General features: G+C 41.8%; 1 protein-coding gene across 2 annotated transcripts in view; it reads right to left on the bottom strand.

The window, feature by feature from the left end:
• Positions 1-26,064, bottom strand: part of SLC1A1 (solute carrier family 1 member 1) — a 52,212-nt gene that overhangs the window by 25,600 nt on the left and 548 nt on the right. For both annotated transcript variants that reach the window (XM_061473092.1, XM_061473093.1), the window contains exon 2: positions 6,854-6,994. In XM_061473092.1, the coding sequence (XP_061329076.1) occupies positions 6,854-6,994 (141 nt within the window). The remainder of the gene's footprint in view (positions 1-6,853; positions 6,995-26,064) is intronic.

The raw sequence follows: 26,064 nt of genomic DNA, 5'->3' as shown, positions 1-26,064 counted from the left end.
TGTAAATGTAGTCTACGGTACAGAATGACATCAAGCATGATGGAAATCCCTGGGCATTTCAAACCTGAGGTGTTTCAGATTAGTATCTTAAATTTTCCTACAAGGGTGTTCTAATTCAGCTACAGCCACTGAAGCACGGAATGCTATTCTTTGGTGTAATACACAAGATATAAGGACACACAAAAGGCACCAACCAGTATTAAAATTTGTTTCTATCTAACCTCTCTGCCCACATTATTTTAGCAAAAGAGAGGTAAGATTTTAATATGTGAAGCTATATTTGGGATTCAACTGGCTAGTCTTCTGCAACTAGCACCTATGTTCTCTATGTTACAGTCTTCAAGAATTTATTTGTATTAGGGTTTTTTTCCTCAATTTTCTCTAATTTGCAACATATACGGAAAAAGAGAATAAAAAAGAAAACAATGACTGAAATCAAGTCTCTCACATCTTCTCTTTCTTGTCCCAAAACCTCAAAACCCTACCAAAATGAAATTCTGTACTGTATAAGCTTGCTTTTTTTTTTTTTAAATTATTATTATTTTAGGAAAGAATGGGAGGATAAAGAATAAGACTGATGCTAATAATTTTGTTTGACAAAAGGCATCAAAGGCATCAAAGCACAACAGGGATGAGGATGGTACCAGACCCTCAACAAGCAGAAGAGACACATACTTCCGGATAAGAAACACGGACATCCCATCTTAAATGCTGGAGAAAAAAGGAAAACTAATCCAGCTCTTCCTCACATTGCAGTAACTTTTAGATACTGTATATGGTTTGTTTTCACTTGCATCTTTTGGTTGGTATTGCCAGGAAGGCTACCAATTTTCTTTTATTTTTGCTCTTTTACTAGAGGATTCCCAGGAGTTTCCTCTTTAAAAACATAACCAGGAAGAAGGACAATATCATGAAACTCGCAAGAAATCAGAAGTGGAAAAATGTAATGATTACAACTGACCAATTTAACCTTGTGTTGTGTTCAACTACTGACTTTTGTATGTGGAATATGTGTGGCCAAAGTTAAAGACACAGCTTATCTGACTCTTACTTTAGAATCACTGCCTATCCTGTAAAGTGATTCAAACCAATCAAACCAAGAGCCCTGGTAAGACTGGATAATACCACCATCAGTCATTTGCAACTTTAGTTGAAGTCCCTCTGAAATTTCTTCCATAATCTTCTTTTGTTGTATGTATTTAGGGCAGCTTCCCTGAAATGCTACTATATAAAGCTCTTTTATGGAAGGGGATGGTCTGATCTAAACAAACTGAGACTAAGTATGAAACATGGTGTTCCAGAAGTTTTTACCTGTAGCCACTGATAGAAGAATGTACCATTATTTCAGTTTCTCACAGATTTAAAAAAAATTACACTTCAGTGTAAAACAAGGCTGCAATTTTATAAAAGACCAACATTTGGTTGCCCTTTCTCTCCCTAACAAGAGGATTTTTTTTTTTCCATTTTGGTGTCACATGGGAACAGAGAATGTCCCTAAATAAACCTGTAATTTTGGAAGTGCTGGAAAAGTTGCAATGAAGTCTTGAAAAGTCATTCCAATATATGTTTCAGTGGTACTGGTGCTTCTGAAGCTTCATGAAAATCCAGGACATCGATTTTCTATGCCTTTTGTGAAAAACACTTTGTCTTTCTCTACCTCGTTACTCAGAAAGGTTGTTTTGGAACGTTCTGAACACAAACTGGTCCTCAGGTTTTCTTTCTTTGTCCACTCTTCTGATGTGAATGGCAACTCCACTCTCATGAAATACGGGAGTGTCTTTGCTCAACTCCTAATATTCAACCTCTTTTTGCTGCTTCCAGGCTGGTTTAGAGCTTTCTTACTGTTTTCTAAGAAATGTAATGAGATTGTCAATGGTTTCTGTACTTCCCTTTTTCCAAAAAAGGTTACTCGGGCTTTTGGAAATACAAATAACAATATTTCATCTAAAAGAAACCAAGTAGCTAATAAAAAAACCTCTGCGAGTATTGCAGCCAGGTAAATCATTAGACAAAGTCACAGTCACAAACCAGACCTGTCTGCCATGCCCAAACAGCCCCTGAAATTTGAAATAGCCACACCTTTTTGTTGACTATAAATCCAGCTTTCAAACACCACACTAACTGAAAGATGGGAGATTTAGATTAGACATTAAAAGATATTCTTTACTATGAGGGTGGCAAGACACTGGCACAGGTTGCCCAGAGAAGCTGTGGCTGCTGCATTCCTGGAAGTGTTCAAGGCCAGGCTGGATGGGACTTTGAGCAACATGGTCTAGCAGAAGCTGCCCCTGCCCATGGCAGGGAGGTTGGAACAAGATGATCTCTAAGATCGCTTACAACCCAAACCATCCTATGATTCTGTGATTAGTGTACCAGTGAAACTGCTGTGGAGCAGTGTAATTATAGAATCATAGATCATAGAATAATTAGGGTTGGAAAGGACCTTAAGATCATCTAGTTCCACCCCCCCTGCCATGGGCAGGGACACCTCACACTAAAGCATGCCACGCAAGGCTTCATCCAACCTGGCCTTGAACACTGCCAAGGATGGAGCATTCACAACCTCCCTGGGCAACCCATTCCAGTGCCTCACCACCCTAACAGTAAAGAACGTCTTCCTTATATCCAATCTAAACCTCCCCGTCTAAGTTATAACCCATTACCCCTTGTCCTGTCACCACTGTCCCTAATATCTGCATCGGATGAAGTACTGTGGACTACACTAGATGGTTAATCCGAGGTTAGCTGTAATGAAAAATTTCTGACTCTGGGTATCGATTTGCTAAGGGACGGTTGTGCTGCCTTGTAGGCACAATCAGCATTACAGCATTGTATTATAATCTTTCCCTAGAGAGCTGATTGGACTATACGCATAGAAAGAAGGTATTAGTACTGCCTTCCTTTCCTCTTATTTGCAAATAGTATCACTTGAAGGAAAATTGCAGTTTTCCTCTAGAAAGCTCTTAGAGGCTATATAATCTCACGTTAATGCCTTTTCACAAGATATGATGTTCCTTAGGTGGAATATAATAAAAATCTATGATGACACATCAATCTGCAAAGATGGACAGGCTAGCAAGATTCATAACAGAAATCAGATTCAGTTCACAGATGCAGCAGGAATATAGCCTCAGCACCGTTGCAAGTGAAATACGTATGGAGTGAATACAGAAAACCTGGAGTACTGAAAGTATTGCATTACCTCCAAATTACTGGTGTTAAAATCTATAGGTGGACAAACTTCAGCTTCTAGGCTCCTAAAAAGAAAACTTTAACATGACACTAAATTTTTTAATCAATAGTGATATCCACACTCCGAGAAATGGAGTAAAAAAGTGACTGTGATGTGTTTTATGTAACGGACTTGTTTTACATCCTGAGCTCCAGAACAGAAGAGCAGAAGACACTAACCCACTTCAGATCCACCCACAGCAGTGCCACCAGGAGCCCCCAGTGATATGGCTGGGGCAGAAGGCAGTGACTGCAGATGCATAATAATAGCGGTAGTGTAGAGGCTCTTTGTCTTGATAGCTGGTAGTAATCATGCTCCATGAACCAGAAATGCACTTGAAAGTTTTTTTTACTATAATTTAAAACCTTAAATAATGTAGGGACTGTCTCAGTTGCATAAGGTCAACTGATATTGATGGAAAAGGAGAAGATGACTGTGACAGAAGCAATCCAAAGAGGATGGGCACAAAGCCTTGTCCATTAATAGCTCATGACTCAGCAGTCCTCTCTGCCTCAATGACTGCACTTGGATAGCAGGGACAGGACCTCCAGCCTCCCTCAGTACAACTGATGGTAAAACTCATTAACAGTAGTGTAACATTCTCTGTCCTTTGCACAACGTACATGATACAGAGGGACAAGTTGAGTTTCCTGCCTGAGCTCAGGTAACTGGTTTACTAAATATTATTCAATGGACCTGCTTTCCTGGATGCTCTTTTGACTTTAGAAACAGAAAAAGAACATGCAGGTGTCTCATCATCTGAACATACAGTCTCTGAGTATGTTGAGCTAGATTAAGGCTTTCCAAAGATTGGAAATCAGTTTTCCTGCTGGTGATGCACACGGCCTGCTAAAGATGCCTCAGTCACAGAGCATCTCTCAATAGCTGTGCTTCTTGTACTTGCAGAAGTGGAAACTGCTGAGGCAGCTGCTACCTCAAGAGTGGTGATACCAAAGGAAAACTTATTTGGAAGACCTACATTATAGGAAACAAAATAGTTTTTTTCTCCCACCATTTTCTTGTCTGTGCTCCTTCACAGTACTGTACACCTGTGGATGTTTTGTATGTAGTGGAACTGGCAGGTCTATTCCTGAGCATAAGCACAGGCTTAGTGTGGTTTAACTTCAATTACTAATATAGTGGACAATTAAAAAAAAGATTGCTGAAGTCTGAACTGTTCTGACTTTCAAAGATAAACAACAGAAGTAAGAACAATCTGATTAATATGCTGCCTTGATTTTTTTTTCATTGCATTCCAGGTCTTTCGTTTCCCATTTTGAACATAAAGATGATGAAGGGATTGAAGCACCTCTCATATGACAAAAGGCTGAGAGAGCTGGGACTGCTCAGCTTGGAAAAAGAAGACTCATGGGAATCTTATTCATGCATATAAATGCCTCATGGGTAGGAATGAAGAGAGAGACAGATTCTTCTCAGTGGTGCCCAGAGACAAGACAAAAAACAATAGGCAAAAACTAAAAACCATTACACTTCATCTGAACAAGAAAACACTGTTGTACTGTGAAGCAAACACACTGCCTTAGAGGTAGCAGTCTCCATGCTTGAAGATATTCAAAACCTGACTGGATATGGTTCAGAGCAATCTGCTTCACCTGACTGTGCTTGAGCAGGGGGAGTTGTATTGGGTGGTCTCAAGAGTTCCCTTCCAATTTCAACCATTCTGCATGACTCTGTGCAAAACAGGAAAAATGACTAGTGTGCTTTATGATTCGACACAAGCCTAATAACTCAATTCAAATATGCATTTCTGGTACTCGAAAGGTTACCATTATTCTTTTACAAGATGCAGAATATCTCATCAACATTCTGAGGAAGGATGCAGATTAATAGTGAAAACCACCATGCACGGAAATGTCTGGCTATTTGCTTGCCACACATTTCACTGCTACTTGCACTCAGGCAGCTACTGCTTTTGTCTTCAAGAGCAACAAAACTCTATATATGCTGCTGAAGTAGTTTCTGTTCTTTATCAATCTTGCTTCCTTTTTCTTGCCTAAAAACCTAACATAGAAGTGTAGAAAAAATAAGCCCTTCTTTTCTATGTATACTGGATATGCCAGTGTCAGAATTGGAGCATTTTGTTCTCATCTCTGCATATGAATTTAACTCCAGTAATCTGCAGGTTTTAAAATCCAAGCTAATACTAGTAGTTACAACTGCAGTTTACTCATACTGGAATGTTAAATAGCAGTATAATATTTTTAACAGCATAATTCTTCTTTCCCCTCACAAGAACCAGACATTTAATAAATAATTCATTTCATGGGTATCCTAATGATATTATTTCTGGAGACAAAGGTCCAACTTCACTGTAGAAATAAAAGCTTGTTAGAAAAAAAGAAATATACAATCTTGTCTGGCAAGAAAGAATATATATCTTGTCGTGGCAGCTTTTCCGGGATCTCCAGTCACAGACTCAAGTTCAATATGATAAAAGTAGAGTTCAGTTTTCCTTTCCTTTCTGTTTCACTTCCTACTCTTTATGAAAATGCTGCTGTCCTGTCTATTAATTAAAACACCAAGCCCTTTTTCAAACCTCCCTCTGTTCTTCTTTTACATACTAACAACTGTTTCACCTCCCTTCATTCCTTTTGGAAACAGCTCTTGACTATTTTCTGCTGCCATTTCTCACTCTGCCTCTTGCAGCTTTCCTGTTTGGATGTCTCCATTTTGCAGCTCTTGGTGTTCTTTATTTTAATTGCAATACTGGGTTCCTGTCACCCTGCATTACAGATATGTTCCAGAGACTTTGGCAATATAGTGACAAATGGGTCCTGATTCATTGTAGGAAGCCAAAAGAAAATAATCACAGCCCATATTCACTCAGTAAGAGGCTTAAAGAATAAAGACAAGTTTGCTTGGCTTTGTCTTCACCTACTGAGTGAGATGTTAGTAAATTCCTGCATGCTATGGTGGGGTTTCAGCCAACGGCTGGCTTGCTTCTTCCAGAAGAGGGAAGTTTTGCTTTTCTTTCCATAACACTTCCCTGGCCACACAGTCTCCCTACACATTCTCTTGCACTTCCCCAAAACCCCTTTGAACTAAGCGTACCAAACAGATTTTTCCTTTTTTTCCTAATTTATAGTTTTCTGTCAGGTCAGTGCACTGAATGAAGGATTTAGTAAAAACCAAAGCTCAAGCAGGACATCTCACGGGAATTTGTTGAGACCACAGAAGTGCAGCTGAAGAATCTCCTCTTTTTTATGACAGTACGATATGAGATCAGCTCCCCCCTTCTTATGAAATGGCAGCATGAGACTACTTGCAACAGCTAACACTGTACCTAAGAATACGCAATTGCAGCTTTGGGCTTGCAATCTGCAACTGTTTAACCCACCCCTGAACACAGGGAGAAAGAGGCACAAGAATCTATAAACATTTATTATCTCACAGCTCCTTATCACTTAATTACCAGATACTGTGCTAATCCTTCCAAATCCATTTCCATTATATATAGAAAAGCTTCATCTAAATGTATGCAATCTATACTTTTCATCATAGAGTTCCATCAAACGGCATATTTTTTAAGATTATTTCATTTAGAAAGAAAGATAAAGCACAGTGATAATCCCATCAGCTAACAATGCATTCCAGACATACCTGTGATCATACTTGATATGATCAACGGCAAAATGATAAGCTTGAGCATTCTCATCAGCACTTCCCCAGGAAAGGAAAAGTAGGATTTACCCAGGTTAGACATTTTGCCATATTCCCGTACCAGCATGCCAACTCCAATACCTAAAAGGCACAAAAAGATGTGGAACAAATCAGCAGTAATTTATAGTAGACACATGGGGGAAAAGGAGGAAAAATAGGAGAGAACATTTAAAAAAAAAAAGTAAATAAAGAGCAACAGACACATTTTTACAACAATAATGAAACTTCTATAGCAAATTAGAGATGTTGCCTTTTCTGTTCTATATATTAGTGATAGGCACGGTAATAACACATATAATTCTGAACTTGGAGGATGTCTGTAAGTATATTTTTGGAAAAACCTTGATAATGCCCTTTGATTATTGGTCAAGTCCAGCAGTGACTTTTGACCTGGTTTCATTAGCTCTAGAAGACGCACAACTGGAATTAAAAAAAAAAAAATAAATAAAAATCAATACAATATATAAACACTATCAAACATTTTAAAAAGTGATACAATATAAATATTTTAGATAATTTGTACTGGTGAAAATACATCTACACAGCAGCAATGCTTTCACTATTTGCTTCTCTATATAATTAGAAAGTGTGTGACTACAATCACTAAATTAATTTAATAATTTCCAGGAACTTGATCAACAAAAATGCACTCAGCATACTCACACTTGATTGTGATTATGATTGTGATCAATCTACAAAATACCAAACTGTAAGTTTAATCGCTGATTGAACCACAGCACAAGGCATTCTCATACTTCCTCTTACCTTTGCATTAAATGAATTATCAGACAGTTTCAGCTTCTAAGACAAACCACAAACAAGATTTCTACTAAAGGAAAATAAATCATAGGCCAAAAGACAAACTTCTTCAGTATGGCAGGCAATACCTTTATTTTCCATTTCAACATGATTTTCAAATGAAAATCACTGGTATAGGAAATGTGATCATCAGTGTTCAGAAAGCATTATGACTGTTGTTTCACATACAAACTTTGCAATGCTTCAGTCCTGCCTGAACTGAATACCAAGAGATAAAATTTCAAACTGGATTGAGTGAGACATGGCAAAGCAGAACCCTTTGTTACTCACTGAGTGCTTAAAGATCTTACTCATACTAACAGCCTTACTGAAGCTAATAGAATTATTTACACCCTTTGTTATTTTAGTGGCATCAGTGGTGTGTATTTTACAGCAGAATTGTTACAACAGAACAAAAAGGTGATACTAGTCTACCTTTACCAGGCTCCATGGTTCATGTAAACTTGTGGGGTCCCATGAAAGCTGCTAGTGCCCAAGCCAAATGCCCATCTTCCTCCAGTTTTAATTTTTTATGCTGTACAAGACATTTGAGTTAGATGTTACTCAAGAAGCTGGTGTAAAGTTAGACTAAACAGGCTTACAGGGTACGTTCCTCATTCTACATGATTAAAGTTGTGGAAGCAGACATTACCAGCAAGTTCAAAGATTTAGGCAAATCCACAGACAGCTGGTTTGTATCATTGGTACTGAAGGGATCCCATATCCGACTACCTACTGAACAAGAAACTCATTCTCTTCTAGAAAGCAAGGATTTTTGAAAAAATCAGAGAAAGTTTTGGTCATCTAGTTCCAACCCCCTGCCATGGGTAGAGACACCTTCTACTAGACCAGGTTGCTCCAAGCCCTGCCTTACCTGGCCTTCAACACTGCAGGGATGAAGCATCCACAAGTCCTCTGTGCAACCTGCTCCAGTGTCTCACCACCCTCATAGTAATCCTTCCTAAAGATTCATCATGCCTGTGGTTCACAGGCTATCTGGATGTTAGTTTGATGCAGAAACGTAAACTACTAGTTACCTTCACAGAACTTGCCTCTGAGAGCACAAAAAGATGACCATTTTTTCTGTGTTCTATCTCCATTTGTAAAAACAGGCTGAAAGAAAATAGAGGCAGATCATAAACTCCTACTATGTGCTTCCTGTTAATAAAGAGATTGAAAATGAGTAAGTTAACCTTTCAGGCAAATAGGCTGCTCTAAGAATCTATGACAATTTCTGATTTAAGTGTCATCTGTGCCAGTGAATTTGGACAGTTTAAATTTCTTGCAGCAATCTTGAATCTTAATAGCCTTGATGATATTTGCGATATTATGTAAACACGGTTGATTAGTGACTGATAAAACACAATGACATCTGTTTCTAATCTAGTGGCTGAATTAGATGTGTTCAAAACAATTAGTCTGGACTTCAAGATAAGTAAGTCCAAGCAAGATAAAACTCTGTTTATAAAACGGTTACATGTATTGAAGTAAGTTGCTACGGCTTTGATCCTGAAAACACCATTGTAAATAGCTGAATCTAAGCATACAGATAATCTCCATGCCTTCAGATTATTCACTTTATAGTACAGGCATATACTTACGTTGCATCAAGACTAGACTGCATTAAAAGATGTGTAATGCCACTTCACTTTGAGCAGGTGTGACTAGTAACCATGTGCCTTTCATTCCAGGTGGCGATTGTCATGTTTGACCAGTTTGATCACGGAACAGGATTACTAGCAGGCAGAAGAATTCACCCTCATTTTCATTCTTCAGAGTTTTCCACTTCTCTAGATTTCACTACAAAAACTTCTCAAGTGCTCCCAAGATTTTAGCAGAGTTTCCTTACACTAATTACATATTTGTATTTGGGGTTTGTGAGATTTTTTTGTTGGAGCTTTTCTTTTTTTTTTGTTGGGTTGTGCTGTTTTGTCTTTTTAAGGATATTATTTATCTAGTGGCAGCAACTGAGGAAAGAGTTCCTTGTTCCAACAATCTTTTGAAATTACATTATTGCTCTCACTACCTTGTTCATGCAATTCCTTTACCAGTCAAAGCACTTATATCCATATTAGTTGTGCAGTATGCCAAAGAACCCATACTAATAATTGTGTAGTATGCCAAAATACAGTAAAATGCAGCCACTTTTTAATTTGAGCTAGCACAGAATCATAGAATAGTTAGGGTTGGAAAGGACCTTAAGATCATCTAGTTCCAACCCCCCTGCCATGGGCAGGGACACCTTACGCTAAATTGTATCACCCAAGGCCTCATCCAGCCTGGCCTTGAACACTGCCAGGGATGAAGCATCTAGCATATCTGCTTGAACCTAGCATGGAAATGTAAGAAATTGTATTTTATAACAGTAATAAGAGAAGGTTAGCAAGTCAGTAGAACAAATTTGCAAATGTACTGGAAATGGACATCATAGACAGAATTTTCTGATCCTCATGTCAATAACCAAGTTCAACTGGTATTTTCTTTCTGGGAATTATAATACCCAGAAAGAAGTGTGGCCCAGCACACATTTCAGTGGTCATCAGTGTTTTTAATATCACATGGATTACACCAGCCCTAAGTAAGTATATAGATGGAAGTCTTACAAAACATTAATTTCTCTACATGAATGCTACTCATACTTCACAATTTCTGAAACTAATTCTTACATGTACTCCTAATTACAAAAACCCTGTAGCAGGCAAAACCTCTACTCTAGGGACTTTTCCTTTCTTTTAATTTCTCTTTTTCATTTATGGAATAATTAATTTCTACCTTTTTTCTTTTTTTTTTTTTTTTTAAACAGAGCAAAACATGACTTTTCCTGCTTGCCCTTTTCCTCTTTTTCTCAGTTTCAACCCCTCTACCTTTCTTCTTTTCCATGCTAAGTTGTTTTTCTTTCTTTTCCATCCCTTCTCCTTGTTTTTCCTTCTTGCCCGCATGGCTAAATTAGGTTATGAATTTCACCACAAAAGCAATCCACTACTTACAGCTCAATAGCATGTACTAATTAAAGTCTGCAATACTGAGCAGAAGAGAAGAATGAAAGTGGAAAAACTGGTACAACCCCATGACTTTAATTTTCTGAGGCAAATATGTCACTGCAACTGTGGAAACTACAACACATGCTGTATAGCATAGTGTCTACATTTCCTCTCCTAGCAGCCACTGACATAGAAACCAAAATGTGCAGTCTGGGTCCCTGGGATTGCAGTATGTGAAGAGGCCACAATTCTTTTGTCTAAACCTGTATGAATCACTCAGTTCCTTGGCATTGCTCTCCCAGGTAGCACATAGCCTTTCTATAAGCTGGTAACAGACAGAAATCCTCCAAAGAAAGGCTGTAAATGCAAACTAAGATAATTGAGGGGTGAGGATGAGAATAAAAACAAAGAAGAAGAAAACTACTGGAAATGAGAACACCAAGAGAAATATGTTGGCTATCTTTTATCTGGGACTATCTTTTAGGTAGTCCCAAGAGTCCCAGCATAAAAAGCCACAGGGAATACATTTTTTGTTGCGTTATCCAGGGAGAGGGGAGAAGGAAGTAGAATCATAGAGTCAGCTAGGTTGGAAAAGACCTTTAAGATCACCAAGTTCAACCTTTACCCCAGCACTGCCAAGACCACCACTAAACCATGTCACTGAGGGCTTCATGCACATGGTTTTTATTTCCAGGGACGGTGCCTCTACCACTTCCCTGGGCAGCCTGTTCCAGTGCTTGACAACCCTCTCTGTGAAGAAATCTTTCCTATTATCCAATCTAAACCTCCCCTGGTGCAGCTTGACGCCATTACCTCTTGTCCTATCACTTGTTACCTGGGAGAAGAGACCAACCCCCACCTCACTACAACTTCCTTTCAGATAGAGAGCAATAAGGTCCCCCCTGAGCCTTTTCTTCTCCAGACTAAACAACCCCAGTTCCCTCAGCCACTCCTCATCAGCCTTGTGCTCCAGACCCTCCACCAGCTTTGCCTTTCTCTGCACCCGCACCAGCACCTCAATATCTTTCTTGTAGTGAGGGGACCAGAACTGAACACAGGATTTGAGGTGCAGCCTCACGAGTGCCGAGTACAGCGGGATGATCACTGCCCTGGCCCTGCTGGCCACACTATTGCTGATACAGGCCAGGATGCCATTCGCCTTCTTGGCTGCCTGGGCACAAGCTGGATCATGCTCAGCTCCATCAACCAGCTCCCCCAGGTCTTTTTCCACTGAGCAGCTTTCCAGCCTTTCCCTCATCAACCAAGTGGGTCACCTTATCATAGGAGATCAGGCTGGTCAAGCAGGACCTGCCCTTCATGACCCCATGCTGACTGTGCCTTATCTCTCCCTTTTCCCACATGTACTTTATGATTTCACTCAGGATCATCTGCTCCATGACCTTCCTCAGCACTGAGCTCAGGCTGACAGGCCTGTAGTTCCCAGGGTCATCCTTCCTGCCCTTTTTGTAGAGAGCTGTCATGTTGTTCAGCCTCCAACCCTCTGGGACCTCCCCACTATACCAGGACTGCTGATGGATGATGGAGAATGGCTTAGCAAGCTCCTCTGACAGCTTCTTCAGCACTCTTTGTGGAACCCATCTGCCCCTATAGACTTGTATATGCTTAAGTGGAGTAGAAGGTCACTAACCATTTCCTTCTGAATTATGGGGACCTCAATCAGTTCCCCGTCTGCCATCCAGCTCAGAGAACTGCATACCCTGAGGATGTCTGGTGTGACTATTAAAGACTGAGGCAAAGGCAGCATTAAGTACCTCAGCCTTTTCCTCATCCTCAGTCACTAGGTTTCCCTCAGTGTCCAGTAGAAGATGGAGGTTCTCCTTGGCCCTCCTTTTGTTGCTAATATATTTGTAAAAGTACTTACTATCTTTTATGGCAGTGGCCAGATTTAGTTCCATCTGTGCCTTTACCTTTCTAACTTTCTCTCTACATAACTTAACAACATCCTTGTACTTTTCATAGGGTGACACTCCCTTCTTCCACAGCTGATAAATTCTCTCATTTCTCCTGAGTTCCAGCAGTATCCCCCTGTTCAGCCACATTGGTTTCTTCCCCGCCAGTTTGACTGTCAGCCCATGGAGACTGCCTGCTTCTGTGCCTTAAAGATTTCATTCTTGAAGACTGTCTGGCCTTCCCTTTGTCCTTCAGTAATATTTCTCAGCAAATTCTGCCAACCAGCATCCTAAACAGGCCAAAGTCAGCCCTCTGGAAGTCTAAGGTGGAGGTTTTGCTGATCTTCTTCCAGACTTCTCCAAGGATTGAGAATTCAGTCATTTAGTGATGGGTTTGCCCAAGATGGCCTCCAACCATCTATCACATCACCCACCAGTCCTTCTCTGTGATCAGCAATCTAGCCAGGCATCTCCCCTAGTTGGCTCACTAACCAGCTGTGTTAAGAAGGTAGCTTCCACACCTCCAAGAACCTCGTGGAATGTTTCTTCTCTGCTGTGTTGTGCTTCCAGCAGAGATCTGGTAGACTGAAGTCCCCTATGAGAACAAGGGCAAGGGATCCTGAAACTTGTCCCAGTTGTTTGCAAAGCACTTCACCTGTAGCTTCATCCTGACTAGGTGGTCTGTAACAGACTCCTACCAGGATACCACCTTGGTTGGCCTCCCCCCGATCTCCACCCACAAACATTCAGCCTTCTCACTCACAACACTGAGTTCCAGGCAGTTGATGCACTCCCTGACATACAACACAACCCCACCACCTCTTTTTTCCTTGCTCCTGAAGGGCCTGTCTCCATCCACTGCAGCACTCCATTCATATGAATCATTCCACCACGTTTCTGTGATGGTGACTGTGTCATCATTTTCCTACTGCACAATGACTTACAGCTTCTCCTGTTTCCTGACCATGCTGCAGGCATTGGCATAAATGCATCTAAGTTGCCCTGTGGATCTGGATTCCTACAGTGGCATGCTACCCCTTGGCTCACATCTAGTGAACCTGGTGTTATTCCCTCTGAACGTAGTTATCCCTCTGAACCAGGAGTCCTGCTAGCTCCCGGGCTACAATCCTTTCCCCTCTTTGGGACAGGCATACCCCATCTGCCACAGCAGGCCTGGTGCCGTACAGACTGACCAATGGTCAAAACCCCAAAATTCTGATGCTGACACTAGTCCTGGAGCCAGGAATTAATTAGTGAGATTTTGCTTATATTACCATTGTCATTGACTGTGATTGACAGGAGGGATGAGAACACTGCTTGGGCTAAAGTACTACAGGGGGATAGTACCAGGAATTCTCTGCACTGCATATAGCACTGTATCCATCACATCTGTCAAGCCTTGGGCTTTCCAGGATCTAAGAGATGATGGCTGTGTTTACACAGAACCAGTCTGGCCTGTTGTATGGGGATGCAGTGATTGGTGGCTCTTAACTGCATGATCTTTACAGCAGATGACACACAGGACTGAAAAGGCTACCAAACATAGGTCACTGACTTGATCTGAAATACAACACAAAATATTAAATACGAACGTGTCAAATTACAGCATGGGCAGGCCACATTTTTGCAATCTGTGATACAGTCCGAGTCCTCTAGTAATATTTTATAAACTCTATTTTGTTTCTGCTCTTTCTAAAGCTTGTGTAATATCACTGGCCATCTCTTAACTACAAAGCAATACACAGTGGCAACTACAAAACACTAAAATAGAGGGTGTAGAAAAAATTACGGCTTGTAATAACACTCAAACTTATTATTTCAGCTTATTAATTCAGCTCTTTTTTGCATTATTTTTGATATTTCTAATGTTATGCATTTTATTCTTTCACAGCCTACTTGACAATATTCCTTTCAATAAAAATACTTACGTTAACTGAAAAAAAAAAACCAGGATTCTGGCAAGTCGGGTCAAGGACAATAGAAAGGGCTTCTTCAAATACATAGCGAATAAAACTAACACAAGAAGCAGTATAGGCCCACTGCTGAATGAGGTAGGTGCCCTGGAGACAGAGGATATAAGCAGAGGTGTTGAATGCCTTCTTTGCCTCTGTCTTTACTCCTGCAGACTCTCCCCGGGGGACCCAGATTCCTATAGCCCCGGAAGGAGTCAGGATAAAAGCAGAGTTTGCTTTGGTGGATGAGGATTGGGTTAGGGATCAGTTAAGTAATCTGGACATCTACAAATCGATGGGTCCGGATGGAATACACCTGCAGGTGCTGAGGGAGCTGGCGGAGGTCATTGCTGGGCCACTCTCCATCATCTTTGGTAAGTCATGGGAAACAGGTGAGGTGCCTGAGGATTGCAGGATGGCAAACGTCACGCCGGTCTGTAAGAAGGGCAAGAAGGAGGACCCGGGTAATTATAGACCGGTCAGCCTTACCTCCATCCCTGGAAAGGTGATGGAACAACTTATTCTTGACACCATCTCTAGACATATCAAGGATGAGGGGGTCACTAAGAGCAGCCAACATGGCTTTACCAAGGGGAAGCCATGTTTGACCAACCTTATAGCCTTCTATGAGCAAGTAACTAGGTGGATGGATGATGGTAGAGCGGAACATGTGGTTTTTCTTCATTTCAGTAAGGCATTTGATACTGTCTCCCACAGCATCCTCATAGATAAGCTAAGGAAGTGTGGGCTTGATGATCAGGTAGTGAGGTGGATCAAGAACTGGTTGGAAGGAAGAAGGCAGAGAGTTGTGGTTAATGGGGTAGAATCTAGCTGGAGGTCTGTGACTAGTGGAGTCCCTCAAGGGTCGGTGCTGGGACCAGTGCTGTTTAATATTTTCACCAACGACCTGGATGAGGGAACTGAATGTACCCTCAGCAAGTTTGCTGATAATACTAAACTGGGAGGAGTGGCTGACACACCAGAGGGCTGTGGTGCCATTCAGTGGGACCTGGACAGGCTGGAGAGTTGGGCAGAGAGGAAATTGATGAAATTCAACAAGGGTAGGTGTAGAGTCTTGCATCTGGGGAAGAACAACCCCATGTACCAGTACAGGTTGGGGGCTGACCTGCTGGACAGTAGTGAAGGGGAAAGGGACCTGGGGGTCCTGGTGGATAGGAGGATGACCATGAGCCAGCAATGTGCCCTTGTGGCCAAGAAGGCCAATGGCATCCTAGGGTGCATTAGAAAGGGTGTGGTTAGTAGGTCAAGAGAGGTTCTCCTCCCCCTCTACTCTGCCTTGGTGAGGCCGCATCTGGAATATTGTGTCCAGTTCTGGACCCCACAGTTCAAGAAGGACAGGGAATTGCTTGAAAGAGTCCAGTGCAGAGCCACAAAGATGATTAAGGGAATGGAACATCTCCCTTATGAGGAGAGGCTGAGGGAGTTGGGACTCTTTAGCTTGGAGAAGAGGAGACTGAGGGGTGACCTCATCAATGTTTACAAATATGTAAAGGGTGAGTGTCAGGATGATGGAGCTAGGTTTTTTTCAGTGATGTCCAGTGATAGGACAAGGGGCAATGGGTGTAAAGTGGAGCATAGGAGGTTCCATGTGAACATCAGGAAAAATTTCTTTACTGTGAGAGTGACAGATCACTGGAACAGGTTGCCCAGGGGGGTTGTGGAGTCTGCTACGCTGGAGATATTCAAGGCCCGCCTGGACAAGTTCCTGTGTGATGTACTCTAGGTTACCCTGCTCTTGCAGGAGGGTTGGACTAGATGATCTTTCGAGGTCCCTTCCAACCCTTAGGATTCTGTGATTCTTAGAAAACTGCAGACAACTACTGAGGTAGGATTTAAAGTCTCTAGGGTATAAACTGCATGGTAACTGATCTTAACTCTATGGATGCTGGTTTTGCACAGACTATCTTGCTTACAAATATACGTGAAGGAAAGTTCTCTCAGAAACCTTCCAGAAGAACGTTCCCAAGACAGATCTTATCTTGGCCTCCTGAAAAAAAATTAGTGAGAATGTATTAGAAGAAGGTACGCTAATTCTCTGTGGTAGTGAGACCCCCTGTGTCCTCTCTCTGATCAACCTGTTGAGGGTGCAGAGGTTGTAAATTCCTACACGTAATGACACGCTGTCATCTGACTGCACTGTGAGGGAAGTTCGGGTGTACAGTGACTTCAGGAATGAAGATGGAGCACTGGCCCGAGGGGGAAAAACTAGCTTCTCCAGTGTAGGGTACTCCCCTTACCCACAGAAGCTGTAAAGACTGCTGCAACCCACAAAGCCACATAACTCCAGCTACTTTCTGTGCTGCAGGAGCCTGCAGTAGGGTTGATAACACAAAGCAGACTGCAGCAGTCACTGATACCACAGAGCAGCCTCTCTGCAATGCAGCCCTTTACAGGATCCACCCTTAGTCAAACCAAGGGCAGTTAATTTATTCAGCCAGGAAAAGGGAAATTGTGGCCGCTCTCCTGTGATTGCAAGTGACCACAGTTCTGCTGATTGCTGAACCAGTCTTCCCCCAGAACAGCAATATGCAGATGGCTAAGCAGTTTGATAATTTAGCAGCATCTCCTACTGGACTCCTAGTTTCCTCTAATTTATCTAAATATGCTGTAGATGAATTTTATGTGTACACATCATCCAAATATTTTCAGATGTAATGTCCATGTGAGAAAGCCAAAAGTATACAGTTGAAGGAAAGAAAAAAACTTTATGACCGTGCTTCATTTGTGCACATATCTTAGTACATTAGTGAGAACTGCCGTACAGAATCTACCTATAGGAACAGTCCATTAATATACAGAAAAAATACAAAGAGGTGGTGTGAAGAATTAATTCTTTGGTTAGTCCTTAACTCTGCCAAGATAAATTAATTTGTAGCAGAGATGCATTCTGCGTCTTTCACAGCTTTTCCACAAACTCAGTGACTTGTTAGAATTTGTGAAGTTAAGCACAGCACTAACAACCTTAACATAATAAACACCATCTATTAGCAGGATTATCTCATAAATTAAGCAATATGAGAAAAACTACAGCTCTTCCCCAGCAGTAACACAACCTACAGTTCCTCATGAATTTGGAACCTACCGGTTCAGTGTGGGAATACTGTGTGAAACTCATTAAGACTCTATAAAAAGTGGACTCAAACAGGAATACACACAAAGGACTGTAGAGTGATTAAAAGAATGAGAAGCCTACTTTCTGAAAGGAGATTGGTTTGTCCAACAGGGATGAGTGAGCTAGAAATACAGAAAATAGCTGAACTGCAGAGAAAGCAATATTTTAACAAATGGGTGCATACTGAACCTGAACACATTTATACTGGAAATTGTAAGGCTTTCAACAATCAGCCTGATGAATACAGCTTCCTATAAGGAAGGACCAAGAAGTATACCCAGCTTTAATGTAAAACATGGTATGTTACAAAAATTAATCGAAAATGGTGTAATCTGAAGCAGCAGTAGACTAGATGTGATAACCCATGAGATATCTTTCTATCTCATAATCCTGTATTTTACAGTAAAATTGAAATGTAATATGACAATAGTAATCTGCACTGCTTTTGCACTTCTAAAACCACTACCATTATCCGTCACCCTACCCATCTGTAACTTGGACACCTTAACCTCTCTCCTCTACAGTCAAACAGATACATACAGATCTTGTTGCTTACATGTCTCCAAATCCACTCAATTTCATAAAATAGAGCTTTCATTTGAACCCTTTTTGTAACTCATTTCAGATACTGTCTTGTCCCCAGTTCTAGTATCTAACATCTTGCTTACATGGACACACATATTACACCACCAATGGTACCATTTCAATACTACCCACAAAATTAGAGTTTCTTTCCCTTTCTTTTAAAAGCCCACTGATGATCTGTTATCTTTCCACAACATTTGCTTGCTATTCCAAAGCTATATGAGCACCTTTGTATATCCTGTATAGCCCACCCAAAGATATTAGCTGAACAGAGCACATTAGGAAAAACACACCTTCCTTTAAGACCTCTGAAGCACATGAGAAACTAAATGGAGGACAATGGTGTTAGAAAAGTGAAAGGCCAGTAATTAGGAATACCTGCCAGATTCTGATCCTTGTTACAGCTTCTGTTTTAAACTGTGAAAAGAATAGAGGACAGTAAATAAGTCATTCTGTTCTAGCTATTCCTTTGCTGGAAGGGCAGTGGAATGATTCTGACTGTAACAAATTGAGATAAGCAGACAGAAAGGCAATTTAGTGGAATCTAGAGAGAGAGAGATAGTGACATGCAGAAATATTACTATGAAACTAATAAAGACATCAAAGCCATGGGAAATCAGAGATATTATGTAGAAAATTAGTTCAGATTAAACAAAACCAGGTTGTCTTGCTGTTCCAAAACCATGAAAAGATCAAGAACTGGATGTTTTGCAATAAATTGTGAAATATTTATGTTACATATAATCTATATAAATGGTTATCACATGCCAATTTAATCATTTGGCATGCTTTTGGGTTCTCATGGAATATACAATACATGGAACAATGGCAGACAGAAAAATAAATCTGGAACACTAAGTCCAGTGTAGCCCTAATTTTCAACATGATGTATGATACAGACATGATCTCGCAGCATGACTTACTGTTGTGGGACTATGAGTAAAAATGCCTTCCACAAATCCTATGATGCTATGAGGCTTTTGTTTAAAAAATAAAATAAAATAAAAAAGGTATATTTGCAAACAGTGCAGCTGTTGTTTATGAGTAGTCTCAGCCTGAACATTTTCTATTTCTTGAGGTATATAATAAGATAGGGTATTTATGCTTTCTTAAGATATAGACAGAAAATAATAAATATGTTTCTAATTACATTGTATTTTCCCGTGAATAATATTGGAAAACTGGAAACAGTAAATGTTTTTCTGCTATTGGTACTGGTATTATTGTTTCAAATACAAAGAAATATCTATTGACTTTGGTAGGTCTAGGACTTTGTAGAGCCCACTCCTTCCAAAGCTCTCTTAATTTAAAAGTTAACTCTAGTAACAATTCCACTTCATTCGCATAAAGTGAAAGCCAGGCTTTATCTTAAAACAAGACACAAAATACATGGACAATAGGAAAACAATTTACACGTCAGAAGAACAAATAAAAGTTGGGTTTTCTTTGCTCCAAAATATCTCAAGAGCAAAAGAGGCACCATGCTTAACTTCAGTCTTTGGTTTCTTTTGTTGGCTCAAAGCATTTCTGAACCTCAGTAGCGTGCAAATCTCTCAGATTAAGGAGTTAGCCATTATGCATTTTACTTCAGTCTTTAAAATTAAATTCAGTCATTTTTTTCAGAATTGCTGGGTTTCACACATTTCTGAACAGATCATGTCCTGTATCAAAGTGTATGCAGTGTGACATAGAAGAACAACCAGATTAGCACCACAACAGCCTAATGAGGCATAAAAATTCACAAGTATCATCTATGGTGCTCTAAATCACACCAGGGAAAAAACAGAGTCTTCTGTTTAATTTCCATGCTACCACAGCTGATTCATGTCTGGTCTTCACTTGTTATGAATTCCAAATTAATAAAATGTTATGCTTCAGATTTCAAGAAAGTAATCAGATATTTACTTTGTAACTACACTTGTGAGAAACTGACAGGGTAGCAATTCCTTTGCTTGAGTATATTTGCTTTAATTTTTTCTTGCTGTGAAGAAAAGGGCTCTGTTTTCCCTACTGTATTTCAAGAGGCAATTAATCTGCTTCATTGTTCGAAACCTTCACACTGTACTGTGCAAGCAAAGAGAAATGGTACTGAAGACAGCCTAAATTAAGCTAATGGGCCACTGTTTGGTAAAAGTATGAGGAGCTGAGAATGAAAAAAGTGACGCTGTACTCGGTATCCAGGATAGGCTTTTTATTTTCAAACTACACTTGTCAGAGACAGAAACAACTTACTGGAAGAATCTGACACACTTCATGGGTTTATCTGGTAGACTACATTTGAAAAGAAACTTCTCACCCTCAGGAGTATGGTGACCTCCCTGGATACAGGCTGGCCTTCTGTGTGCTGAGAGGTCATCAATAGAGTGCATGATAGACTACTAACTATTCTGCTGTTGTCTTCACCCTGTGAGAAGTTCATTCTTGTAAGAATGCACTGGTGGGCTTACAGTAATGCTAGCATGTGCCAGCACTGCTCTTACATGCATGAATTTTAAAGAAATCAGTGCTTTTAAAAGCAGCTGTCAAATCCCCCATATCTGACTGCAGAGGGAGCTTAGCATTTCATTTAGCAGGTGTGAATACACCTGGTAAATTTATTATTATTTTTTTTAACACAGACCCATGAACAAAAAATATTCTTGTAGGGAGGTATTACTACTTAATTCTATAACACCAAATAATAATTTAGTTAAAATTAAACAATAAGGTTTTGGTATATGGGCTCCTGGGATGATACCATAAAGCAAAAACCAGAAGCTCCAGTGACTGCTGCTGTCATCAAATCCTGGCAAACAGCTAAAGCCACATCACTCCAAGTTTCAGTGATGCTGGTGTTACAGATAGGAACTACTCATATAAATCTCGCTCTGAAATGCAGGAGAAAAAGGACGTTTTATGCCAGACTCAACCTTCCAGCAAAGGAACTGCACACACAAGGTGTCTGATTCTGCACGGCCTACACGCACTTGACTTCAGAGGTGCAAATCCCAGGCACTCGGGCACGCTAGAGGCGTTCACCACCCCTCCCGCGATTGGTCACCTCGTCGCTTCCTCCCACCGCCGCTTTCCGACCACACAGCACCCGCCCGCCCTCCGGCAGCCCCGCAGGCACCACGGACAGCTCCTCCTGCCCGCCCCTCCCCTCCCCTTCGCACGCCGTGCGTCACGAGCGCCGGGACACGCGTGTGCGAACGGCAGAGCAACTGCCGTTAGCGCGGATAAACGCGAGCGGCGGAGGGATGCGGAAACGGCACCCGGTGACAGGTGGTATGCCAACCTCAGCGCTGCACTCCTCACGTCTGCCGCGTGAACACTTGAACAATTCCAGAGCCTGCACGTGTGCTGTTGGAAAAACACTTCAGTCATAGGCAGGCTCACAGCTATCTGAAGCTCTGAATTAATGTAGGAAGTGACGGAGAGACACCCAATTAAGCGACAAAAGGGGAAAAAAAAAAAAAGTACCTGTAAACACATAACCTGGAAATTGACACAAGCCGAATCCCTCAGAATCAGATTCCTGAACAACGGAGCTATGACAAAATGATACTGGTCTAACAGGTTTGAAAAATGTAAGTAGTCAAAAAAACCTGTAACCTACTTGTGTATACTCTGCAAGTCTGTAAAAAGATCTGTGCTTTAGTACAGAGCACTGCTGCACCTCAATGCCCGAGACCACATGTACTCAAACCACTTACACTGTAATTTTCACTGTGAGAAAAAAGGTGTCCTGCTACAGAACTGTTCAGGACTACAAGCTAGTAGGCTATACCCCCCAGACCAAAAAATGAGCAAGTATTTACGCATCATCAGCCTTCTACCTCCATGACTGGTTTGGTTGCGTTGCAGCAATGACCTCTTGGAGATGAAGTGGTGATAAAAAAAGGATGGTCTTTGAAAATCCTATGAAGTGTGACTTAAACTCTCCCTTCACAACTGTCCTCTGGAAACCTGTTTCAGAGTGAGTAAATTTCAGGGATATTTCTGGTTTATTTTGACTTGATTGTGCTAATTAGAAGCAATATAACTTCCTTTATAAAGGCTGAAGAAGCACTTGAAGCAAGTTGACTTTTAAATTGATTTTGTTAGATCAGCTGCTTTGGGCTCAGTAAGGCCAATGGAGCAAAAAAATACAAGCTACCCCTCCTTTCACAGGCACCTCTGTGAGGCTGTTACTCCTCTGCCCCTCTGCCTCCCAGAAAAGGGCAGTGGGACAGGGGAGGCACAGAGGAGCCTGAATCTCACCTCTGAGGAACTGGTCAACACAGATGACCCACCGCATGCCCTAAGAACTAATGAACAATGAACTCACTTCCCAGGGCCAATATTCAGGCGCAGCCATCATGTAAATTATATAAACCGCAAGCCTCAGAATTAGCCCTGAATCTGAAATTCAGTCTGTTTTAGACTCCAAATCTGAGTCCACAGATCTTTCCACATCAATTTGGTGGTCTGAAACAGAATCTCTACTAAGGTAAGAAAAACAGCCTCCTGAGTTACAGGTTTTGGTTTTCTCTTTTCATGGCTATCAGAGTGTTCACCAAAATGATGTGACATTCTTGCAATATTTTGTGCACAGATTCTAAATACACACCCCCACCCCCACCCTCAACTGCTATAAATTCCAATGTTTTCTGAAAATGTAAATGACAGGTGATTGATTGAATGCTTCAAATGTAACAGAAAATAATTACACTTCAAGGAAAAAGTGTTTGGAATTTTTAAGGGTTTCTATATGTTTCTGTCTCCTCTTGTCAGAGGGGCACACAACAAGTAATTAGGAATACTTTTCAGCTCAGTAACAATTCTAGCAAAGATAAGCCTATTGCACTAGAATGCTGAACACACCTCTGATAGCAATGAGCAAAAATCATGATTCCATATGACGATGCTGGAATATCAGGCACTCTGCAGCACAGCAGGACAACTTTCATGGTACATTTACACCGCCTGCTGCATTTGGTATTTCCACTCCTATGTCTAAACATATTTTCTGCTTTCAAAATTCATAAGTGATGATGAATGCTAAATTGTTCCTCCACATTAAGTAGTTTAATAAAGCTCAGAGCAATTTCCCAATGTATTTTAAAAATAATAACTATGTCAGTTTAATTATGAGAGGTTTGTGGACTCCAGGTATATTACAAACTTTCCTCAAGCTGCAATAAAAAGATAGTACACAATTCCACCAACCCATCCTTACAAGGGTTTCACTGTTCTCCTTGTATAACTTACTTCAGCTCCATGCAATTCTGACAACGCAGCAGATACACAGCTTCTTGCAAAATGTAATTTGGTTCAAAGCTCAAGGAATTTTTATGAAGACTCTCTCTGCCAAACTACAGAGCTCCCCTGAGTTCTGGACTGTTAATTACAGCATAGGAGGTAGAGAACTCCACTAACACAGGAGGTAATTTGGTGCCTGTCACTCTCACTGTGAAGTCCCATTAGGGGACTTCTCACATTAGGGGATTAGGGTCAAATTGTCTCCCCAGTTTCCACATTGCCAGGCTCTGTAGCTGTCTAGGAAATCTCATTTCAGAATGATCAGCTTCTAGGATCACATCACACACTTCATTTCTACCTACATTCACTTAAGATAATGAAAATGGAGTATTTTTTAACCACTTCTGTAATCAGCACACAAGCATGCCAACAACTGAGTGAGCCCTCAGCAAGTTTTCCGATGACACCAAGCTGTGTGGTTCAGTTGATACCCTGGAGGGAAGGAATGCCATCCAGAGGGACCTCGACATGCTTGTGAGGTGGGCTGATGCCAGCCTTATGAAGTTTAACCATGCCAAGTGCAAGGTACTACACCTGGGTCAGAGCAATCCCAGGCACAGCTACAGGTTGGGCAGAGAAGAGATTCAGAGCAGCCCTGCGGAGGACTTGGGGGTGTTGGTCGATGAGAAAATGAACATGAGCCAGCTTCAGTGTGCACTCACAGCCCAGAAAGCCAACCGTATCCTGGGCTGCATCAAAAGGAGCTCGACTAGCAGGTCGAAGGAGGTGATCCTGCCCCTCTACTCTGCTCTTGTGAGACCTCACTTGGAGTATTGTGTACAGTTCTGGTGTCCTCAGCATAAGAAGGACATGGAACTGTTGGAACAAGTCCAGAGGAGGGCCACAAGGATGATCAGGGGACTGGAGCACCTCCCATATGAAGACAGGCTGAGAAAGTTGGGGCTGTTCAGCCTGGAGAAGAGAAGGCTGTATGGAGACCTCATAGCAGCCTTCCAGTATCTGAAAGGGCCCTACAAGGATGCTGGAGAAGGACAATTCACTAGGGACTCTAGTGATAGGACAAGGTATAATGGGTTAAAACTTAAAGAGAGGAAGTTTAGATTGGATATAAGGAAGAAGTTCTTTACTGTGAGGGTGGTGAGGCACTGGAATGGGTTGCCCAGGGAGGCTGTGAATGCTCCATCCCTGGCAGTGCTCAAGGCCAGGCTGGACAAAGCCTTGGGTGGCATGGTTTAGTGGGAGGTGTCCCTGCCTATGGCAGGGGGCTGGAACTAGATGATCTTAAGGTCCTTTCCAACCCTAACTATTCTGTGATTCTAACTCACAGAATTGTACCTGACAGGAGTACCTGAAAAAACAATCGTACACACACAGAAACAGACACACACTCCTGCGCTTGTACAGCCAGATTTTCAAAGCAAGCCCTTAGCACTTGGTATATGAACTCACGAACAACATTCCACTGACTAGAAGTGAAAAGAACTGAGATGTTTCAAATACTGAATGGGTGGAGGAAAACACATGTGTGTAGTAAGTACAGCTCTAATTACAGCTTATAAATAGCTGGTTGGAATTCCAAAGGAATAATCCTCTCCTGAACAAACGGGCACAAAAATATATTTGTTCCAGTCAAAGTTCCTATCAGCAAGAAAAGTCATCTGAAAGAGACCCACCAAACAGCAACTGCTCTCACTGAAATACTTAAATCAGTGCCTCTCTAGAGGAGCAATAATGCAAAGGAAGCAATCCTTGCTTAGCATCAAAGTAATCAAGACAAAATGAAAAGGACTTGTGAAAACCACCAAAATTATGTCCTGTGGAAAAGTCTCCACAGCCAAGTCATTTCACAGCTTCTTTTGGCCCCTTTGCACACCTGTTCCTATAAAGATGGCGTTCAACTCATTGCTTCTCCAGAAAATTGTCAAGCACAGGACATATCCTATGTTTACATCATCCCTGAAAACCCCACTGAAAGCTGGGTGGCATTGCAGAACTCTTCCAGCCGTATTGCTTGCTTAGGCCATCAGAAGTACCCAACGCCATCACAAAACCCTCCTGCCCAGCAGCCTCCACGTCGGCACTGCTCCAACCTGCAGACCAGCCGAAGCCCGCCTCTCTGCCCGCGGCCCGCCCCGACTCGGCAAGCTGCGCTCCCGCGACACAGCCTGCCATGGGGCAGCACCTACGCAGCAAAGGCTCGCAGTCAACCGGTGCGGTGGCAGGTTTTTCGCAAAACGGTTTTGCCCTGCTAGTCACCAGACCTTTGTCACACAGGCCAGAGGGGCGCATGTGGGGGGCAGGCGCGGCCCAGAGGAGACTGGGAATCTCGGCATCCCCCTGCCGACCCTACTGGGGGGCGCCGGGGACAGCTGCGTTTACACACGTGAAACTCCGCTCAGAGCGGCCGCCACAGCACCGCGCCACTGCGGACCTCTTCCCCGTGGCCACGGCTGTGCGACGCCCCGGCGCACGTCAGCCGGCCTGCGCGCCAAGATAGCAGGGCAGCCGGTCCCCCTGGCCCGCCGTTAAGCGCTGACAGGCTTCCATG

This window comes from Pezoporus flaviventris, unplaced genomic scaffold (genome assembly GCF_033815535.1).
Source record: "Pezoporus flaviventris isolate CSIRO_AGI_PZ_B2104156 unplaced genomic scaffold, CSIRO_AGI_Pfla_v1 ptg000076l, whole genome shotgun sequence".
NCBI lineage: Eukaryota > Metazoa > Chordata > Aves > Psittaciformes > Psittacidae > Pezoporus > Pezoporus flaviventris.
Note: the sequence above shows the minus strand (reverse complement) of the source record. Positions and strands in the feature narration are given on the sequence as shown.